At 49.6% G+C, this 17,438-nt stretch overlaps 1 protein-coding gene across 1 annotated transcript in view; it reads left to right on the plus strand.

Moving 5' to 3' along the window:
- Positions 1-1,039: 1,039 nt before the first annotated feature.
- LOC149428942 (syntaxin-binding protein 5-like) overlaps positions 1,040-17,438 on the plus strand; it is a gene marked incomplete at its 3' end in the record, with an annotated part of 129,434 nt that continues 113,035 nt past the window's right edge. Inside the window, exons 1-2 of the mRNA XM_089666910.1 lie at positions 1,040-1,067; positions 1,525-1,744. Coding sequence (XP_089523036.1) covers positions 1,040-1,067; positions 1,525-1,744 — 248 coding nt within the window. The remainder of the gene's footprint in view (positions 1,068-1,524; positions 1,745-17,438) is intronic.

Here is a 17,438-nt window from a genome sequence, read left to right on the forward strand (position 1 = left end):
GGCTCCCAGGATTTGCAGCGTGCGGGCGCCGACACGGGAAGATCCTGGCCTGGATTGAAGAACGGGTGCTTGGCTCCCAGGATTTGCAGCGTGCGGGCGCCGACACGGGAAGATCCTGGCCTGGATTGAAGAACGGGTGCTTGGCTCCCAGGATTTGCAGCGTGCGGGCGCCGACACGGGAAGATCCTGGCCTGGATTGAAGAACGGGTGCTTGGCTCCCAGGATTTGCAGCGTGCGGGCGCCGACACGGGAAGATCCTGGCCTGGATTGAAGAACAGAGTGCTTGGCTCCCAGGATTTGCAGCATGCGGGCGCCGACACGGGAAGATCCTGGCCTGGATTGAAGAACGGGTGCTTGGCTCCCAGGATTTGCAGCGTGCGGGCGCCGACACGGGAAGATCCTGGCCTGGATTGAAGAACGGGTGCTTGGCTCCCAGGATTTGCAGCGTGCAGGTGCCGACACGGGAAGATCCTGGCCTGGATTGAAGAACGGGTGCTTGGCTCCCAGGATTTGCAGCGTGCAGGTGCCGACACGGGAAGATCCTGGCCTGGATTGAAGAACAGGGTGCTTGGCTCCCAGGATTTGCAGCGTGCAGGTGCCGACACGGGAAGATCCTGGCCTGGATTGAAGAACAGGTGCTTGGCTCCCAGGATTTGCAGTGTGCGGGCGCCGACACGGGAAGATCCTGGCCTGGATTGAAGAACGGGTGCTTGGCTCCCAGGATTTGCAGCGTGCGGGCGCCGACACGGGAAGATCCTGGCCTGGATTGAAGAACGGGTGCTTGGCTCCCAGGATTTGCAGTGTGCGGGTGCCGACACGGGAAGATCCTGGCCTGGTAGCAGAGTGGCAGGAGAGCTTTGGGGTGTCAAGCGCAAGGAAATCTCCATAATAGGACACCTTCACTGTTTAGGACTACGAGCCGTCCGTCATTCTATGTTGGCTTCCATTTTCACTGTATTGCTGGTAGTAAGTGTGACGGAGGGTAGGCAGGACAGAAAACACAAATCAGATGATAAACACACAAAGCTTTATTGAAAAAATGACAGTCACTCAATTGCGGTCTGAAGGTAGCGTCCCAGTACCCAGTGCAGGGGATGAGCAGGGATGGGGGCCTAAACAATTGTAATCCGGCCCCAGGGTGGCAAAGTTAGCATCTCTAGTAGATTGTAATCCAGACATGGAAGAAGAAGGGGGGAGAGTTCATGGACAGTCCATAGAGGGATAAAACAGGGGTGCAGACACTCACGGTTCCGACAGGGATGTCCTGGCTCACAGCGGACGCCAGCAGGGGGGGCAACCCTTCTTAGCACACAGCAACACAAGCAATCTTGGCCCCGCAGTATTAGGCACTATAGCAGCAGGTACTCCTCTTGAGCCCTGAGTATGAGCAGAGTGTTCAGCAGGTGATAGTCTCCAATCTCCCTGGGGTATTGCAGAGTATTCAGCGGGTAATAATCCTCGAGTCCCTGGGGTATTGCAGAGCGCCCAGCGAGTAATAATCCTCAATTCCCTGGTGTATTGCAGAGTGGCTGCGGGGGTCTCGCTTCAGCGCAGACCTCCCAGCAGCTGGCAGCGGACAGAACAACCAGGAGAGCCCTGCATCAGCCTTCTCAAGGCTTTTCACGACGCTCCCGGTTGTCCTGGCAATGTCGGGTGGCGTGCCTCGTTGCCCAGGCAACAAGGCACGCCCCCTTGACACGGGCCACGCTCGCAAGAGCGCGGCCTTTGTCTCCAGCGAGTGCAGGCAGGAAATCTCGTGCCCGCACCACACCCGCAGGGGGGGCCATGCGGCGTCAAGCCGTCGTCCCTGTCCCGGAACCACCGTATGGCCAGGAGAGGCATGAATCTCATCGCAGGGGGTCATCTTCCTCCCGCCGGCTGCGCCGGGTGGGGGGAAGATGACCGCGGCAGGGTGAGGAAAGTAACACTTCTCATCCTGTGTGGCCCGGCTTCAAAGGGCCGTGACAGGATGAGAAGGGGGAGAAGGAAAGTGCCACAAAGGACACAGGCACTGGAGGTGGGGGGGGGCAGCTCTGCAGGCACACCATGACAGTAAGCTTTCAGCCGTAAATTTAAAAAAGCGCGCATAACCCACCTAAGCCCAATCCTGCATTTTTTTGGTTTTTTTTAACCACTTGCTCTTGAATATTTACCCCTCCCCCTTCCTAACCTGGCTGTTTTTTGCTATACAGCACTGCACTACTTTAACTGACAATTTCACGGTCATGCAATGCTGTACTTTAATGAAATTTATGTCTTTTTTTTCCACAAATAGACCTTTCTTTTGGTGGTATTTTATCACCTGTGCGGTTTTTATTTTTTTCACTATAAACAAAAAAATACCGACAATTTTGAAATTTGAAATTTGTCATTTTTTGCCCACAAATAGAGCTTTCTTTATCATCTATTTTATCATTACTAGGGTTTTTTTTCCACTATAAACATAAAAACATAATTTTGAAAAAAAAACAATACTTTTGGTATTCTGCTATAAAACATATCCAATAAATACAATTTTAACAATCTAATTTCTTCATACATTAAGGCCAATATATATTCTGCTACATATTTTTTGTAAAACAAATCCCAATAAGCATATATTGATTGGGTACTGCAGGACTGCGATAGTGTGGCAGACAATCTGACACTAACTAACACTTTGTGGGAACCAGTGACACTAATACAGTGATCATTGCTAAAAATATACACTGTCACTTCACTAATGACACTGGCTGGGAAGGGGTTAAACATCTAGGGCAATCAAAGGGTTAACTGTGTCCCTTACCAGTGTGTACTGCGTGTTGTTTTTACTAAGGGATGTGCTGGATTTTATTCCCTGCTTTTCAGGGAAACAAAATACCGCATATCACCACTGACAGGAAACAGTTCTGCATTGTTTACACAGCTGTCTCTCCCCTTGCCAATCAGCAGGTGCTGGTGGTCATCCATTGGCTGGCACCAGCTGAACGGCTTCTGCTGTGACTAATCAGCCAGCAAACCTTAACGACTTGGAGAGGATCTGCCAAGAGGAGTGGGCCAAAATCCCTCCTGAGATGTGTGCCAACCTGGGAGCCAACTCCAGGAAACATCTGACCTCTGTGATTGCCAACAAGGGATTGGCCACCAAGTACTAAGTCATGTTTTGTGAAGGGGATCAAATCCTTCTTTCCCTCATGAACATGCAGATCAGTCATCATTTGTTAGCAGGGGTGGACTGACCATTTGGAAACTCGGGCACTACCTGAGGGCCCGGGGTCAATAGGGGGCCCCATGAGATGCCCCTGGTACCTTTTTCATAGTCTTTTTTGAGTGTGGGCAAGGACACAGGGGCCCCATGATCCCCTATTGCCTGGGGGCCCCATGAGTTGTCAGTCCGCCCCTGTTTGTTAGACATGCATTTCTGCTGAATTTATTGTTGCTATTCTGTCTCTCAGTGTTACAATACACCGAACATTCGATTTCTTTGTGAGGGGTGAACATTCAACATCAGCAGGGGATCAAATACTTATTTCCTTCACTGTACCGTTTAACAATCAGCCGTGAAGAAGGGTTTCAGATACCTGAAGACTCATTTTTGACCCTTCAATACATTTTGTAAGAGGATCGTTTTCCTCTTGAGTCCCTGTATCTCCTTGGGTATAAACAGTGCCCCTCTGATTACAGTGGAGCTCTCTCGTCCTTGTATTTTATCACGCCTGTGATAGATGAAACGTGAGTACCTGTATCTTGTAGGACTTACCGTCCCTCTATGGTCAAGTAGAGCCTGCATGCTCAAAATGTCTGTTTTTCTGCACAAAATAAGCCGCCCGAAGTTTTAACCCTTCCCTGCATCAGTTCCCAGTCCTCATCGATGGGCTTCGCATGTGCCTATTGCAGGCCTGATGATGTTATTTGAACCCGGGCACACCGTAGGCACACTGCCCCCACATCTGAAGGATTCAGAATGAATTCATTCTCTGAAAGAGAAGGTTAGAGTGGCTCCGCTATGCAGCATTTGTAGAGCACTTCAAAAAGATCTACAATGGACGGCAGGCTTTGCCTGTGCTTAGGGAGATCAAACACTCGCAAAAAAAAAAAAAACCTTATTCTAGGGTCCAAAGAAAGCCTTTGTTGTGTAGAAAAAGCTTTTTCCATCTGTGTTTGAGCTCTTCGGAGCGCTGCTTCACCCCATTCCTCATATAATAGCATCTGAACCTGCGAGCGTGCCTTAGCAAAACCTCCGAGAGATGCCGCACCACAAATGTGCTGTGATTCAGGCATTCTAAAACAAGAAAGACCTTTTTGCCTTTTTGAAATATGTTATTCATAAATCAAATTGATGATTTGAGTTGTGGAAAATTCCGACATTTTAAATGCCAATAAAAAAAATGGCCTTTCTCCAGAGTGGCCTTGTTCCACAGAGGGAGTTGGCCTGATTCTTGGCTGGTAGCACGGTCTGTGTTGTTAGGATGGGAACTTTCCTCCGAGGTACTTCACCTATCACCTCTGACCTCCTTCATCCCCCCAGCAGTTGCCAGCAGCTCCCTGTTAAAATGTCTAAGGCTGGCCCAGGGGCGGACTGACAACTCATGGGGCCCCTGGGCAATAGGGGATCATGGGGCCCCTGTGTCCTTGCCCAAACTCAAAAAAGCCTATGAAAAAGGTACCAGGGGCATCTCATGGGGCCCTCTACTGACCCCGGGCCCTCGGGCAGTGCCCGAGTTTCCAAATGGTCAGTCCGCCCCTGGGCTGGCCATACATTATACAATTTGTAACGGAACCAGACCTCCGACTGCACAAGGGTATTTCCGTTAGACTCCCGGTTCCCCGTCCGAACACAGATCCACGGACACCACTCTTGAACAAAACCAGGAAATAGACTGCATTATTTTAACACAGACACAAGATATAAACATTCAAGGGAACAACCCTCCTCCCTGCATATGGACACAGGGCGGGGCAAACCAAATCTAGCAACCAGAGACACATCAGCAGACACCCCCCACCAAGCCAATACACAAACACATACATCCCATAATAGTTTGCTCCCAAGCAAGACACACAATAGAACAATGGGATGCACCACATGGCAGTAAACAATGTACAACCCCCCACACCCCACCTATACGTGTCTACACACTATCAGGACATTGCACCCTGTACCCCTAACAGGCAGAGGGTGACTTACACATAGGAGGGATATGGGGAGCTGAGACAGGGGTCTCCCCACCTCTCTAAAGTGAGCTGGGTTCCATGGGCCCCCCACCCAAAGTGACTTCCGTCACACAATTTTCTTGAGAATTTTGCTTTAGATTTACCAAAAGCCATATAATAGGAGGTCAAACCTAAACAACACTGTGACGGGATTCACTTTGGGTGGGGGGCCCATGGAACCCAGCTCACTTTGGAGAGGTGAGGAGACCCCTGTCTCAGCTCCCCATATCCCTCTTATGTGTAAGTCACCCTGTGCCTGTTAGGGGCACAGGGTGATCTGTCCTGATATTGGGCTGGGGGGTTGTGGATTGTTTAATGCCATGTGGTTGTCCCATTGTTCTATTGTGTGTCTTGGTTGGGAGCAAACTATTATGGGATGTATGTGTTTGTGTATTGGCTTAGTGGGGGTGTCTCCAGCAGCCCTCCCTCCTGATGGGACTGTCCACTGGTGTGTCTCTTGTTACTAAAGTTAGATTGCCCTGCCCTGTGTCATTATGCAGGGAGGGGGGGGGTTGTTCCCTTGAATGTATATATCTTGTATCTGTGTTAAAATAAAGTAGTCTATTTCCTGGTTTACTTCAAATCTGTGGTGTCTGTGGTCGGTGTTCGGACGGGGAAGCGGTATTCTAACGGAAGTACCCAAGCGCAGTCTGGGGTCGGTTCCGTTACAAACACTTTCAATTGTATCCAATTAGGCGGGCCCTTGCGCTACATAGTTGAAGGTAAATCTAAAGGAAATAGGGCAGAAATTGAACAGAAAATTGTATAATGTATGGCCAGCCTAAGCCCCATGGGGCATTGCAAGATTGACCGTTACAAGCAGGACTTCCAAAGGCTGAGGCATGATGGGAGTTGTAGTTTCGCAACAGCTGGGAGGGCCGCCAGTTTGACACCGCTGGATCTAAGCCTTTCAGCACTTTACCTGCCTGTCAGGAACCTGTTGCTCACCTGTTTTACCTGTTGGTAGCGCTGTGCTCCTTGTCAGCATGTAATCCCATTAGCCACCAGCATGTGTCCCACTTTGGTGACTGGACTTGTTTCATCCACCAGGACCTGAGTCTGGCTGCTTGGAAGTTTTTGATGTCACACATCCAGGACCAAAAGTATAATTCATCTTTGGATTGATTGGGCAAGGGGGAGATTTCCTCTGTGTCCAGATTTTCCTCACTTCCTTTTAGGACAGGAAGTGATGTCAGATCTTCACAATGGGGACACAGACAAACCCACATTTTATGTAGAGCCAGCAAGGATTGCAATTCTGAAAGTGTTTTTTTTTTTTTAATTCATTTTTTAGCCATAGGTTGTGTCATAGAAAACATCAGTCTTCAGTCTATCATGAATGCTGCTGCCAGACTCACCCACCTTACTAACCATTCCATATCTGCCAAACCCTCCACTGGTCTACATTCAGTGTCCTCCACCCCTCTCTGCCAATCCCTCCACTGGCCTCCACTCAGTGTCCTCCACCCCTCTCTGCCAATCCCTCCACTGGCCTCCACTCAGTGTCCTCCACCCCTCTCTGCCAATCTCTCCACTGGCCTCCACTCAGTGTCCTCCACCCCTCTCTGCCAATCCCTCCACTGGCCTCCACTCAGTGTCCTCCACCCCTCTCTGCCAATCCCTCCACTGGTCTCCAGTCAGTGTCCTCCACCCCTCTCTGCCAATCCCTCCACTGGTCTCCATTCAGTGTCCTCCACCCCTCTTTGCCAATCCCTCCACTGGTCTCCATTCAGTGTCCTCCATCCCTCTCTGCCAATCCCTCCACTGGTCTCTGGTCAGTGTCCTCCATCCCTCTCTGCCAATGCCTCCACTGATCTCCATTCAGTGTCTTCCACCCCTCTCTGCCAATCCCTCCACTGGTCTCCACTCAGTGTCCTCCATCCCTCTCTGCCAATCCCACCACTGGTCTCCAATCAGTGTCCTCCATCCCTCTCTGCCAATCCCTCCACTGGCCTCCACTCAGTGTCCTACACCCCTCTCTGCCAATCCCTCCACTGGCCTCCATTCAGTGTCCTCCACCCCTCTCTGCCAATCCCTCCACTGGTCTCCATTCAGTGTCCTCCATTCCTCTCTGCCAATCCCTCCACTGATCTCCACTCAGTGTCCTCCACCCCTCTCTGCCAATCCCTCCACTGATCTCCACTCAGTGTCCTCCACCCCTCTCTGCCAATCCCTCCACTGGCCTCCATTCAGTGTCCTCCACCCCTCTCTGCCAATCCCTCCACTGGCCTCCACTCAGTGTCCGCCATCCCTCTCTGCCAATCCCTCCACTGATCTCCACTCAGTGTCCGCCATCCCTCTCTGCCAATCCCTCCACTGATCTCCACTCAGTGTCCTCCACCCCTCTCTGCCAATCCCTCCACTGGCCTCCATTCAGTGTCCTCCACCCCTCTCTGCCAATCCCTCCACTGGCCTCCACTCAGTGTCCGCCATCCCTCTCTGCCAATCCCTCCACTGATCTCCACTCAGTGTCCGCCATCCCTCTCTGCCAATCTCTCCACTGATCTCCACTCAGTGTCCTCCACCCCTCTCTGCCAATCCCTCCACTGGCCTCCATTCAGTGTCCTCCACCCCTCTCTGCCAATCCCTCCACTGGCCTCCACTCAGTGTCCTCCACCCCTCTCTGCCAATCCCTCCAATGGCCTCCACTCAGTGTCCTCCACCCCTCTCTGCCAATCCCTCCACTGGCCTCCACTCAGTGTCCTCCACCCCTCTCTGCCAATCCCTCCAATGGCCTCCACTCAGTGTCCTCCACCCCTCTCTGCCAATCCCTCCACTGGCTTCCCATTGCCCAATGAATAAAGTTCAAAACATTAACAATAACATATAAAGCCATTTATAATTCCGCCCCCAATTACATCACCGATCTTGTCTCTAAATATCACCCAAACTGTCCTCTCCGCTCCTCCCACGACCTCCTACTCTCTAGCTCCCTTGTCTCCTCCTCGCATGCTTGTCTCCAGGACTTCTCCATAGCTTCCCCCATCCTCTGGAACTCTCTACCCCAATTTATCAGACTATCGCCGACTTTACTCACTTTCTCTGAAAACCTCTCTCTTCAGGGAAGCCTATCCTACCCTCAGCTAATAATGGAATCTTCTACTCCTCCTACCAGTCCATCCCCCACAGTTATTACTTTTTGTGCCACTAGCCCCTCCCTCTTAGATTGTAAGCTCCCAGGATCAGGGCCCTCCTAACCCTCTTCTATAGAACTGTATTGTTGATGTATTGTCTCCCATTATATTGTACAGCGCTGAGCAAACTGTTGGCGCCATAAATCCTGTATAATAATAATCAGAGCTATCAGGTCAGTTTGACAAGTAGGGGTACACAAGATACAACAGGTTTCAAATCAGTTAGTTAATAGGTAGAACAGAGGAGGTGTGGTGATAACCTCCTCCGTAATGGTCAACGTACACAGTTAAGCCCTGACTCACAGAAGCAACTGTGACGGGAGTGACTTTTGGGGGTGGGGAGACCCCTGTATCAGCTCCCTAGATTCCTCTTATGTGTAACCCACGCTGTGCCTGTTAGGGGTACAGGGTGGTCTGTCCTGATATTGTGTAGACATGTATAGGTGGGGTGGGGGGTTGTCCATTGTTCACTGCCACATGCTGCATCCCATTGTTCTATTCCATCTTGCTTGCCAGAAAACTATTATGGGATGTATGTGTTCCTGCCACTTGGTGTATCCTATTGTTCTATTGTCTGTCTTGGTTTGGTGGGGGGTGTTTCCTGCAGCCCTTCCCCCTGATGGGTCGGCCTGCTGATGTGTTTCCTGTTCCTTATTGAATATAAAATAAAAATTAAAAAAATGTTCCCCGGTGGTCAGTATTGCCCATAAAGGGCACAAGGACTGGAAGTAGTATTAACAATATCACAGGAGCAGCAGCATAGACTGCAAGTTGGGAATTCTTGAACTAAGTAGAGTGGAGAGTGCCTGACAGTGTGTTATTATTTCAACTATTCCAGGGGTCCCCAAACTGAAACCTGGGGGGCCGGATGTGGCCCTTTGCTTGCCTTTATCCGGCCTTTGAGGCATTATTCCTGACACTAACAATAGGGCACTATTCCTCCCACTGACACCAATGATGGAGCATTATTCCTCCCACTGACACCAATGATGGAGCATTATTCCTCCCACTGACACCAATGATGGGGCACTATTCCTCCCACTGATACCAATGATGGGGCACTATTCCTCCCACTGATACCAATGATGGGGCACTATTCCTCCCACTGACACCAATGATGGGGCACTATTCCTCCCACTGACACCAATGATGGGGCACTATTCCTCCCACTGATACCAATGATGGGGCACTATTCCTCCCAATGACACCAATGATGGGGCACTATTCCTCCCACTGACACCAATGATGGGACACTATTCCTCCCACTGACACCAATGATGGGACACTATTCCTCCCACTGACACCAATGATGGGGCACTATTCCTCCCACTGACACCGATGATGGGGCACTATTCCTCCCACTGATACCAATGATAGGGCACTATTCCTCCCACTGACACCAATGATGGGGCACTATTCCTCCCACTGATACCGATGATGGGGCACTATTCCTCCCACTGACACCGATGATGGGGCACTATTCCTCCCACTGACACCGATGATGGAGCGCTATTCCTCCCACTGACACCAATGATGGGGCACTATTCCTCCCACAGACACCAATGATGGGGCGCTATTCCTCCCACTGACACCAATGATGGGGCGCTATTCCTCCCACTGACACCAATGATGGGGCGCTATTCCTCCCACTGACACCAATGATGGGGCACTATTCCTCCCACTGACACCAATGATGGGGCACTATTCCTCCCACTGATACCAATGATGGGGCACTATTCCTCCCACTGACACCAATGATGGGGCACTATTCCCCCCACTGACACCAATGATGGGGCACTATTCCTCCCACAGACACCAATGATGGGGCGCTATTCCTCCCACTGACACCAATGATGGGGCGCTATTCCTCCCACTGACACCAATGATGGGGCGCTATTCCTCCCACTGACACCAATGATGGGGCACTATTCCTCCCACAGACACCAATGATGGGGCACTATTCCTCCCACTGACACCAATGATGGGGCACTATTCCCCCCACTGACACCAATGATGGGGCACTATTCCTCCCACAGACACCAATGATGGGGCACTATTCCTCCCACTGACACCAATGATGGAGCATTATTCCTCCCACTGACACCAATGATGGAGCATTATTCCTCCCACTGACACCAATGATGGGGCACTATTCCTCCCACTGATACCAATGATGGGGCACTATTCCTCCCACTGACACCAATGATGGGGCACTATTCCTCCCACTGACACCAATGATGGGGCACTATTCCTCCCACTGATACCAATGATGGGGCACTATTCCTCCCAATGACACCAATGATGGGGCACTATTCCTCCCACTGACACCAATGATGGGACACTATTCCTCCCACTGACACCAATGATGGGACACTATTCCTCCCACTGACACCAATGATGGGGCACTATTCCTCCCACTGACACCGATGATGGGGCACTATTCCTCCCACTGATACCAATGATAGGGCACTATTCCTCCCACTGACACCAATGATGGGGCACTATTCCTCCCACTGATACCGATGATGGGGCACTATTCCTCCCACTGACACCGATGATGGGGCACTATTCCTCCCACTGACACCGATGATGGAGCGCTATTCCTCCCACTGACACCAATGATGGGGCACTATTCCTCCCACAGACACCAATGATGGGGCGCTATTCCTCCCACTGACACCAATGATGGGGCGCTATTCCTCCCACTGACACCAATGATGGGGCGCTATTCCTCCCACTGACACCAATGATGGGGCACTATTCCTCCCACTGACACCAATGATGGGGCACTATTCCTCCCACTGATACCAATGATGGGGCACTATTCCTCCCACTGACACCAATGATGGGGCACTATTCCCCCCACTGACACCAATGATGGGGCACTATTCCTCCCACAGACACCAATGATGGGGCGCTATTCCTCCCACTGACACCAATGATGGGGCGCTATTCCTCCCACTGACACCAATGATGGGGCGCTATTCCTCCCACTGACACCAATGATGGGGCACTATTCCTCCCACTGACACCAATGATGGGGCACTATTCCTCCCACAGACACCAATGATGGGGCACTATTCCTCCCACTGACACCAATGATGGGGCACTATTCCCCCCACTGACACCAATGATGGGGCACTATTCCTCCCACAGACACCAATGATGGGGCACTATTCCTCCCACTGACACCAATGATGGGGCACTATTCCCCCCACTGACACCAATGATGGGACACTATTCCTCCCACAGACACCAATGATGGGGCGCTATTCCTCCCACTGACACCAATGATGGGGCGCTATTCCTCCCACTGACACCAATGATGGGGCACTATTCCTCCCACTGACACCAATGATGGGGCACTATTCCTCCCACTGACACCAATGATGGGGCACTATTCCTCCCACTGACACCAATGATGGGGCACTATTCCTCCCACTGACACCAATGATGGGGCACTATTCCTCCCACTGACACCAATGATGGGGCACTATTCCTCCCACTGATACCAATGATGGGGCACTATTCCTCCCACTGACACCAATGATGGGGCACTATTCCTCCCACTGATACCAATGATGGGGCACTATTCCTCCCACTGACACCAATGATGGGGCACTATTCCCCCCACTGACACCAATGATGGGGCACTATTCCTCCCACTGACACCAATGACGGGGCACTATTCCTCCCACTGACACCAATGATGGGGCACTATTCCCCCCACTGACACCAATGATGGGGCACTATTCCTCCCACAGACACCAATGATGGGGCGCTATTCCTCCCACTGACACCAATGATGGGGCACTATTCCTCCCACTGACACCAATGATGGGGCACTATTCCTCCCACTGATACCAATGATGGGGCACTATTCCTCCCACTGACACCAATGATGGGGCACTATTCCCCCCACTGACACCAATGATGGGGCACTATTCCTCCCACTGATACCAATGATGGGGCACTATTCCTCCCACTGATACCAATGATGGGGCGCTATTCCTCCCACTGATACCAATGATGGGGCGCTATTCCCCCCACTGACACCAATGATGGGGCACTATTCCTCCCACTGACACCAATGATGGGGCACTATTCCTCCCACAGACACCAATGATGGGGCGCTATTCCTCCCACTGACACCAATGATGGGGCACTATTCCTCCCACAGACACCAATGATGGGGCGCTATTCCTCCCACTGACACCAATGATGGGGCGCTATTCCTCCCACTGACACCAATGATGGGGCACTATTCCTCCCACTGACACCAATGATGGGGCACTATTACTCCCACTGATAACAAAGATGGGGCACTATTCCTCCCACTGACACCAAAGATGGGGCATTGTTTACTTTCACTGGCCACAATGCGGCCCCCCTAACATCTGCAGGACAGTAAACTGGCCCTTTGCTTAAAACATTTGGAGATCCCTGAACTATGCCTTTCTTTCCTGGTGACTGCCTCTCTCTTGACATGTTTCTTAATTATTTCCGGTTTCACAAAAATAAAAATCTGGCTTAACCACTTGCCCTCCAGGAGATTTTACCCCCTTCCCGACCAGGCCTTTTTTTTCCTATAAGGCGCTGCACTACTTTAAATGACAATTGCGCGGTCATGCAGCACTGTACCCAAATGAATTTTATATCACTTTTTTTCACACAAAGAGAGCTTTCTTTTGGTGGTCTTTGTTTTTTTGTGAGCTATAAACTAAAAAAAACCAAAACTCTTGAAAAAAAAATGTTTTTTACTTTCTGATATAAAACATATCCAATAAAAAAAATTGAAAACTCAGATTTCTTCATAAATTTTTGCCAAAATGTATTCTGCCACATGTCTTTGGTAAAAAAGAAAATCCCAATAAATATATATTGATTGGTTTGCGTGAAAATTATAGCTTCTTCAAACTATAGGATATGTACTGGAATTTCTATTTATTTTTTTTATATTAGTAATGGTGGCGATCAGCGACTTATAGCGGGTCTGCGATAGTGTGGTGGGCAATCTGACACTTGGGGGGGAACTGACTGACATCAGTAGTGACACTAATACAGTGATCATTGTTAATAATATTCACTGACACCAGGGGCGGACTGACCATTCGAGCACTCAGGCACTGCCCGAGGGCCCGGGGTCAGTAGTGGGCCCCATGAAATGCCCCTGGTACCTTTTTTATAGGCTTTTTTTGAGGGTGGGCAAGGACATGGGCCCCATGATCCCCTATTGCCCGGGGGCCCCATGAGTTGTCAGTCCTCCCTGACTGACACTGTACTAATGACACTGAGTAGGAACGGGTTAACATCTGGGGCAATCAAAGGGTTAACTGTGTGCCTAAAACGTGTTAACGTGTTAACTGTGAGGCGCTTTTATTAAGCAATGTGCCGGTTTTTATTCCCTGCTTTGCAGGGAGACAAAAAACTGCAAATTGCCACTGTCGGTAGAGGGATCTGTGTTGTTTACCAACACAGATCTTTCTGTCGTCCTCTCTGCCAATCAGCATGTCCCTGGCATGAATCAATGACATCACACCCAGGTGGGTGAGCGTGTGCCTACTACCCAGGTTTGTTAAATTTTTTTTTTCACCATCTGTTTCCCATTGCGGAGATTTCCCTTCATTTCCTGTCTTCATAACCAAACAGGAAGTGAGAGGAAATCCCTAAAAATGAAGAGAATTCCTTAGGGATCCCCCGGGCACCAGAACTAGTGTCCCCATTGGAAGCTTTCTCCTTTATTACTTTTTAGGGACAACCCAAAAATTTTTTATTTTTTAACTTTCACTTTCACTATCACATTTTGAATGACAATTGCTCGGTCATGCAACACTGTACCCATATGAATTTTTTAGCATTTTTTTGAGACAGATAAAACTTTATTTTGGTGGTATTTATTCACCGCTGGGATTTTTATTTTATTTTTTTTGCTATATAAATGAAAGTCCAAATATTTTGAAAAAAAAAAGTGTTTTTCTTATAAAATTTTGCAAATAAATAATCTTTCTTCATAAATCTTGGCCACGATGTATTCAGTTATCTTTTTAGTAAAAAAAATAAATAACCCGAATTAGTTTATAACCAAAAATTATAATTTGTTTACATTTTTATTTTATTTTTTTATAATATTTTTTTTTTTTTTAACATACGGTCACCCTAGCAGTACAGCATCACCATGGTGACACTGTACTACTTGTGGGGGGTGATGGAGATTTTTTTTTTTTTTACACTGATTGCTTTTACACCCATGAAGGCTGTAAAAACAATCATTTTTCCTTCTCTCTGGCTGCATTCTTGCAGACATTGAGAAATACTGTGTGAATTGTGATTGGTCACAGCTTGTCACATGGTACAAAGCTGTTGTGAATAGCCCTGTACCATGTGATCTCTGTGATCATTCACAGATTTCACACGTAGTAAGCAATGATGTCAGGAAGTCTTGCTTACTACTATTCATGTGCAGGGGGGGACTGACCATTTGGAAACTCGGGCACTGCCCGAGGGCCCGGGGTCAGTAGGGGGCCCCATGAGATGCCCCTGGTACCTTTTTCATAGGCTTTTTTTGAGTTTAGGCAAGGACACAGGGGCCCCATGATCCCCTATTGCCCGGGGGCCCCATGAGTTGTCAGTCCGCCCCTGTTCATGTGATCACTGATTGGCCATTCAGGGATTACATGACCTCACACAGAGGTCCCGTACAGTGATCAGTGTTCTGCTGTGTCTGGAGGGCAACGGATTGCGGTGTTTTGCGCTCTCCCAGGGAGCGCGCACAAGCAGGGAAGCGGGAGGATGTTTATAAATGGCCACCCGCTCCTGCACCTGCATCTGATATGTAGGGTCATACCCAGGGGCGGACTGACAACTCATGGGGCCCCCGGGCAATAGGGGATCATGGGGCCCCGTGTCCTTGTCCAAACTCAAAAAAAACCTATGAAAAAGGTACCAAGGGCATCTCATGGGGCCCCCTACTGACCCGGGCCCTCGGGCTATGACCGAGTTTCCAAATGGTCAGTCCGCCCCTGGTCATACCTGATCTATTCATACATTAGAACTCAGTTAGTAACTAGGGTTGCCACCTCATCCCTTTAAAACCGAACACATATTAATGACACGGGTTCTGAGGCTAATTTGATGCAGATAAGGCACTAGGTGAGTTTAATGACCTCCTTAATCAACCACAGAACCCGTGTCATTAATATGTGTTCGGTTTTAAAGGGATGAGGTGACAACCCTAGTAGTAACATAGCAGCTGGCAGAAGGAGGCCTAGGGAAGACACACCGACACCCCCAGGAATGACTAATAGCAGTGGTACCTGGAGCTGTTTGACCCCCCCAGTGCACATCTGTGCGGGTGGTGCCGCTGCGGATCCACACCAGGGGCGGACTGACCATTTGGAAACTCGGGCACTGCCCAAGGGCCCGGGGTCAGTAGGGGTCCCATGAGATGCCCCTGGTACCTTTTTCATAGGCTTTTTGAGTTTGGGGCCCCATGATCCCCTAATGCCCGGGGGCCCGATGAGTTGTCAGTCCGCCCCTGATCCACACGAAAATCTGTGCAGCCACACCGCCCACACAGAGAAATGCGGACCCGCGGGTAGGTGTCATTAGTTCTAATGGCACGCCGCCCGCACTGGGAAACGCAACCGAACTGGGAACCTCGTCTGCGTTTTCCAAAGTAGTGCCGGGACTTCTTCCCTGCGTGTCCCGGGGCACGGGAGTCCATTCAAATGCCCAAGCAAAACGCGGCCCACACGGCCGCATAGGTGTGAACCTAGGGTGAAGGGGTATTGAACCCAAAAGCAAATATTTATTATAGCTGACTAATTCTTAGATGTGGCGGCTGCGTTCGTTTTCTGTTTTAGGCTTTCTTTCTTTTTTTTCTATTTTTATCTGGTTATCTGGCCAGTAAGTCTGTCGTTTCAGTTCTCTTCCAGATGTATTAAGTTGCAAGGATGAGACAACGGATGAGACCATTTACCACTGACGGGGGTGCTTACAAGGATCATCTTTTATTTATCTATGTAAAAACTTCATCCCAAAAGGATCAAAACTCTTTTCTAAAAATGATTATAAAGTATTGGCCGGAGTTCAGCTTCAATTTGTTAGTGTATCTAAGTCTGCTAATCTATCTAATACCCCCCCCCCCCTTCCTCCAGACTGACAATGCTGCTGTCCAAAGGTGCCCCCTGTGCTCCTTCATCCAGAGTGGCAGGAGGTGTGTTACTGGCCAGATCACCAGGTGAAAACAGAGAGGGAAAAAAAGCCTAAAAAGAGAAAACTAATTCTCTGCCAATCCCTCCACTGGTACCTTTTCATAGGCTTTTTTGAGTTTGGGCAAGGACACAGGGGCCCCATGATCCCCTATTGCCTGGAGGCCCCATGAGTTGTCAGTCTGCCCCAGCAGGGGGTCGTTTCCAATGAATGCTACACCACTCCTGTCCAGGTTACTTTTCCTTCTACTCCCCGGGCCCCCTGTGTGCTCCCCTGGTCCTGGTTAAGGTTTCTGTGTTATAACTAAAAAAAAAAAAAAAATAGGGAGGCAAGGAAAAGGGGAAGTTGGGCTTTGAGCCTTAGTAGGCTACAGGTGCTCCATATAAGGGGTCATATCCCCGATCACAAACTGCACATCCCTGCATCTTCCCTTCACTCTTCCACCAATCCATTCAGCTATTGGAACAAAGAAAAATATCCGGTACCCCTCAGTATGGGAAAGCATGTGATCTATTCTACTGCCATGTGACCCATTTTCCTTCTATATGACCCAATCCCATTTCATGTGACCCACTCCTCTTCTTTGTGTCCCACTCCTCTTCTTTGTGTCCCACTCCTCTTCTGTATGACTCAATGTCTTTCCTTGTGACCCCTCTTTTACGTGACCTCCTCTTGTGAACCCCAATGCCGCTCTATGTGACCCGCTCCTCTTTTATATGACCCACTCCTCTTCTATGTGACCCACTCACCTTTCATGTGACCCACTCTCCTGCCGTGTGACCTACTACTCTTCCATGTGAACCACTTTCTTCCATAAGATATATTGTGACCAAATGCATTTTTGTGTGACCCAGTACCCTTCCATGTGACCCCTCTTCTATGTCACCCACTCCTTTTGTG

The sequence above is a fragment of the Staurois parvus genome, unplaced genomic scaffold (assembly GCF_062004578.1).
Source record: "Staurois parvus isolate SC_StPar_1 unplaced genomic scaffold, SC_StPar_1.0 ptg002905l, whole genome shotgun sequence".
NCBI lineage: Eukaryota > Metazoa > Chordata > Amphibia > Anura > Ranidae > Staurois > Staurois parvus.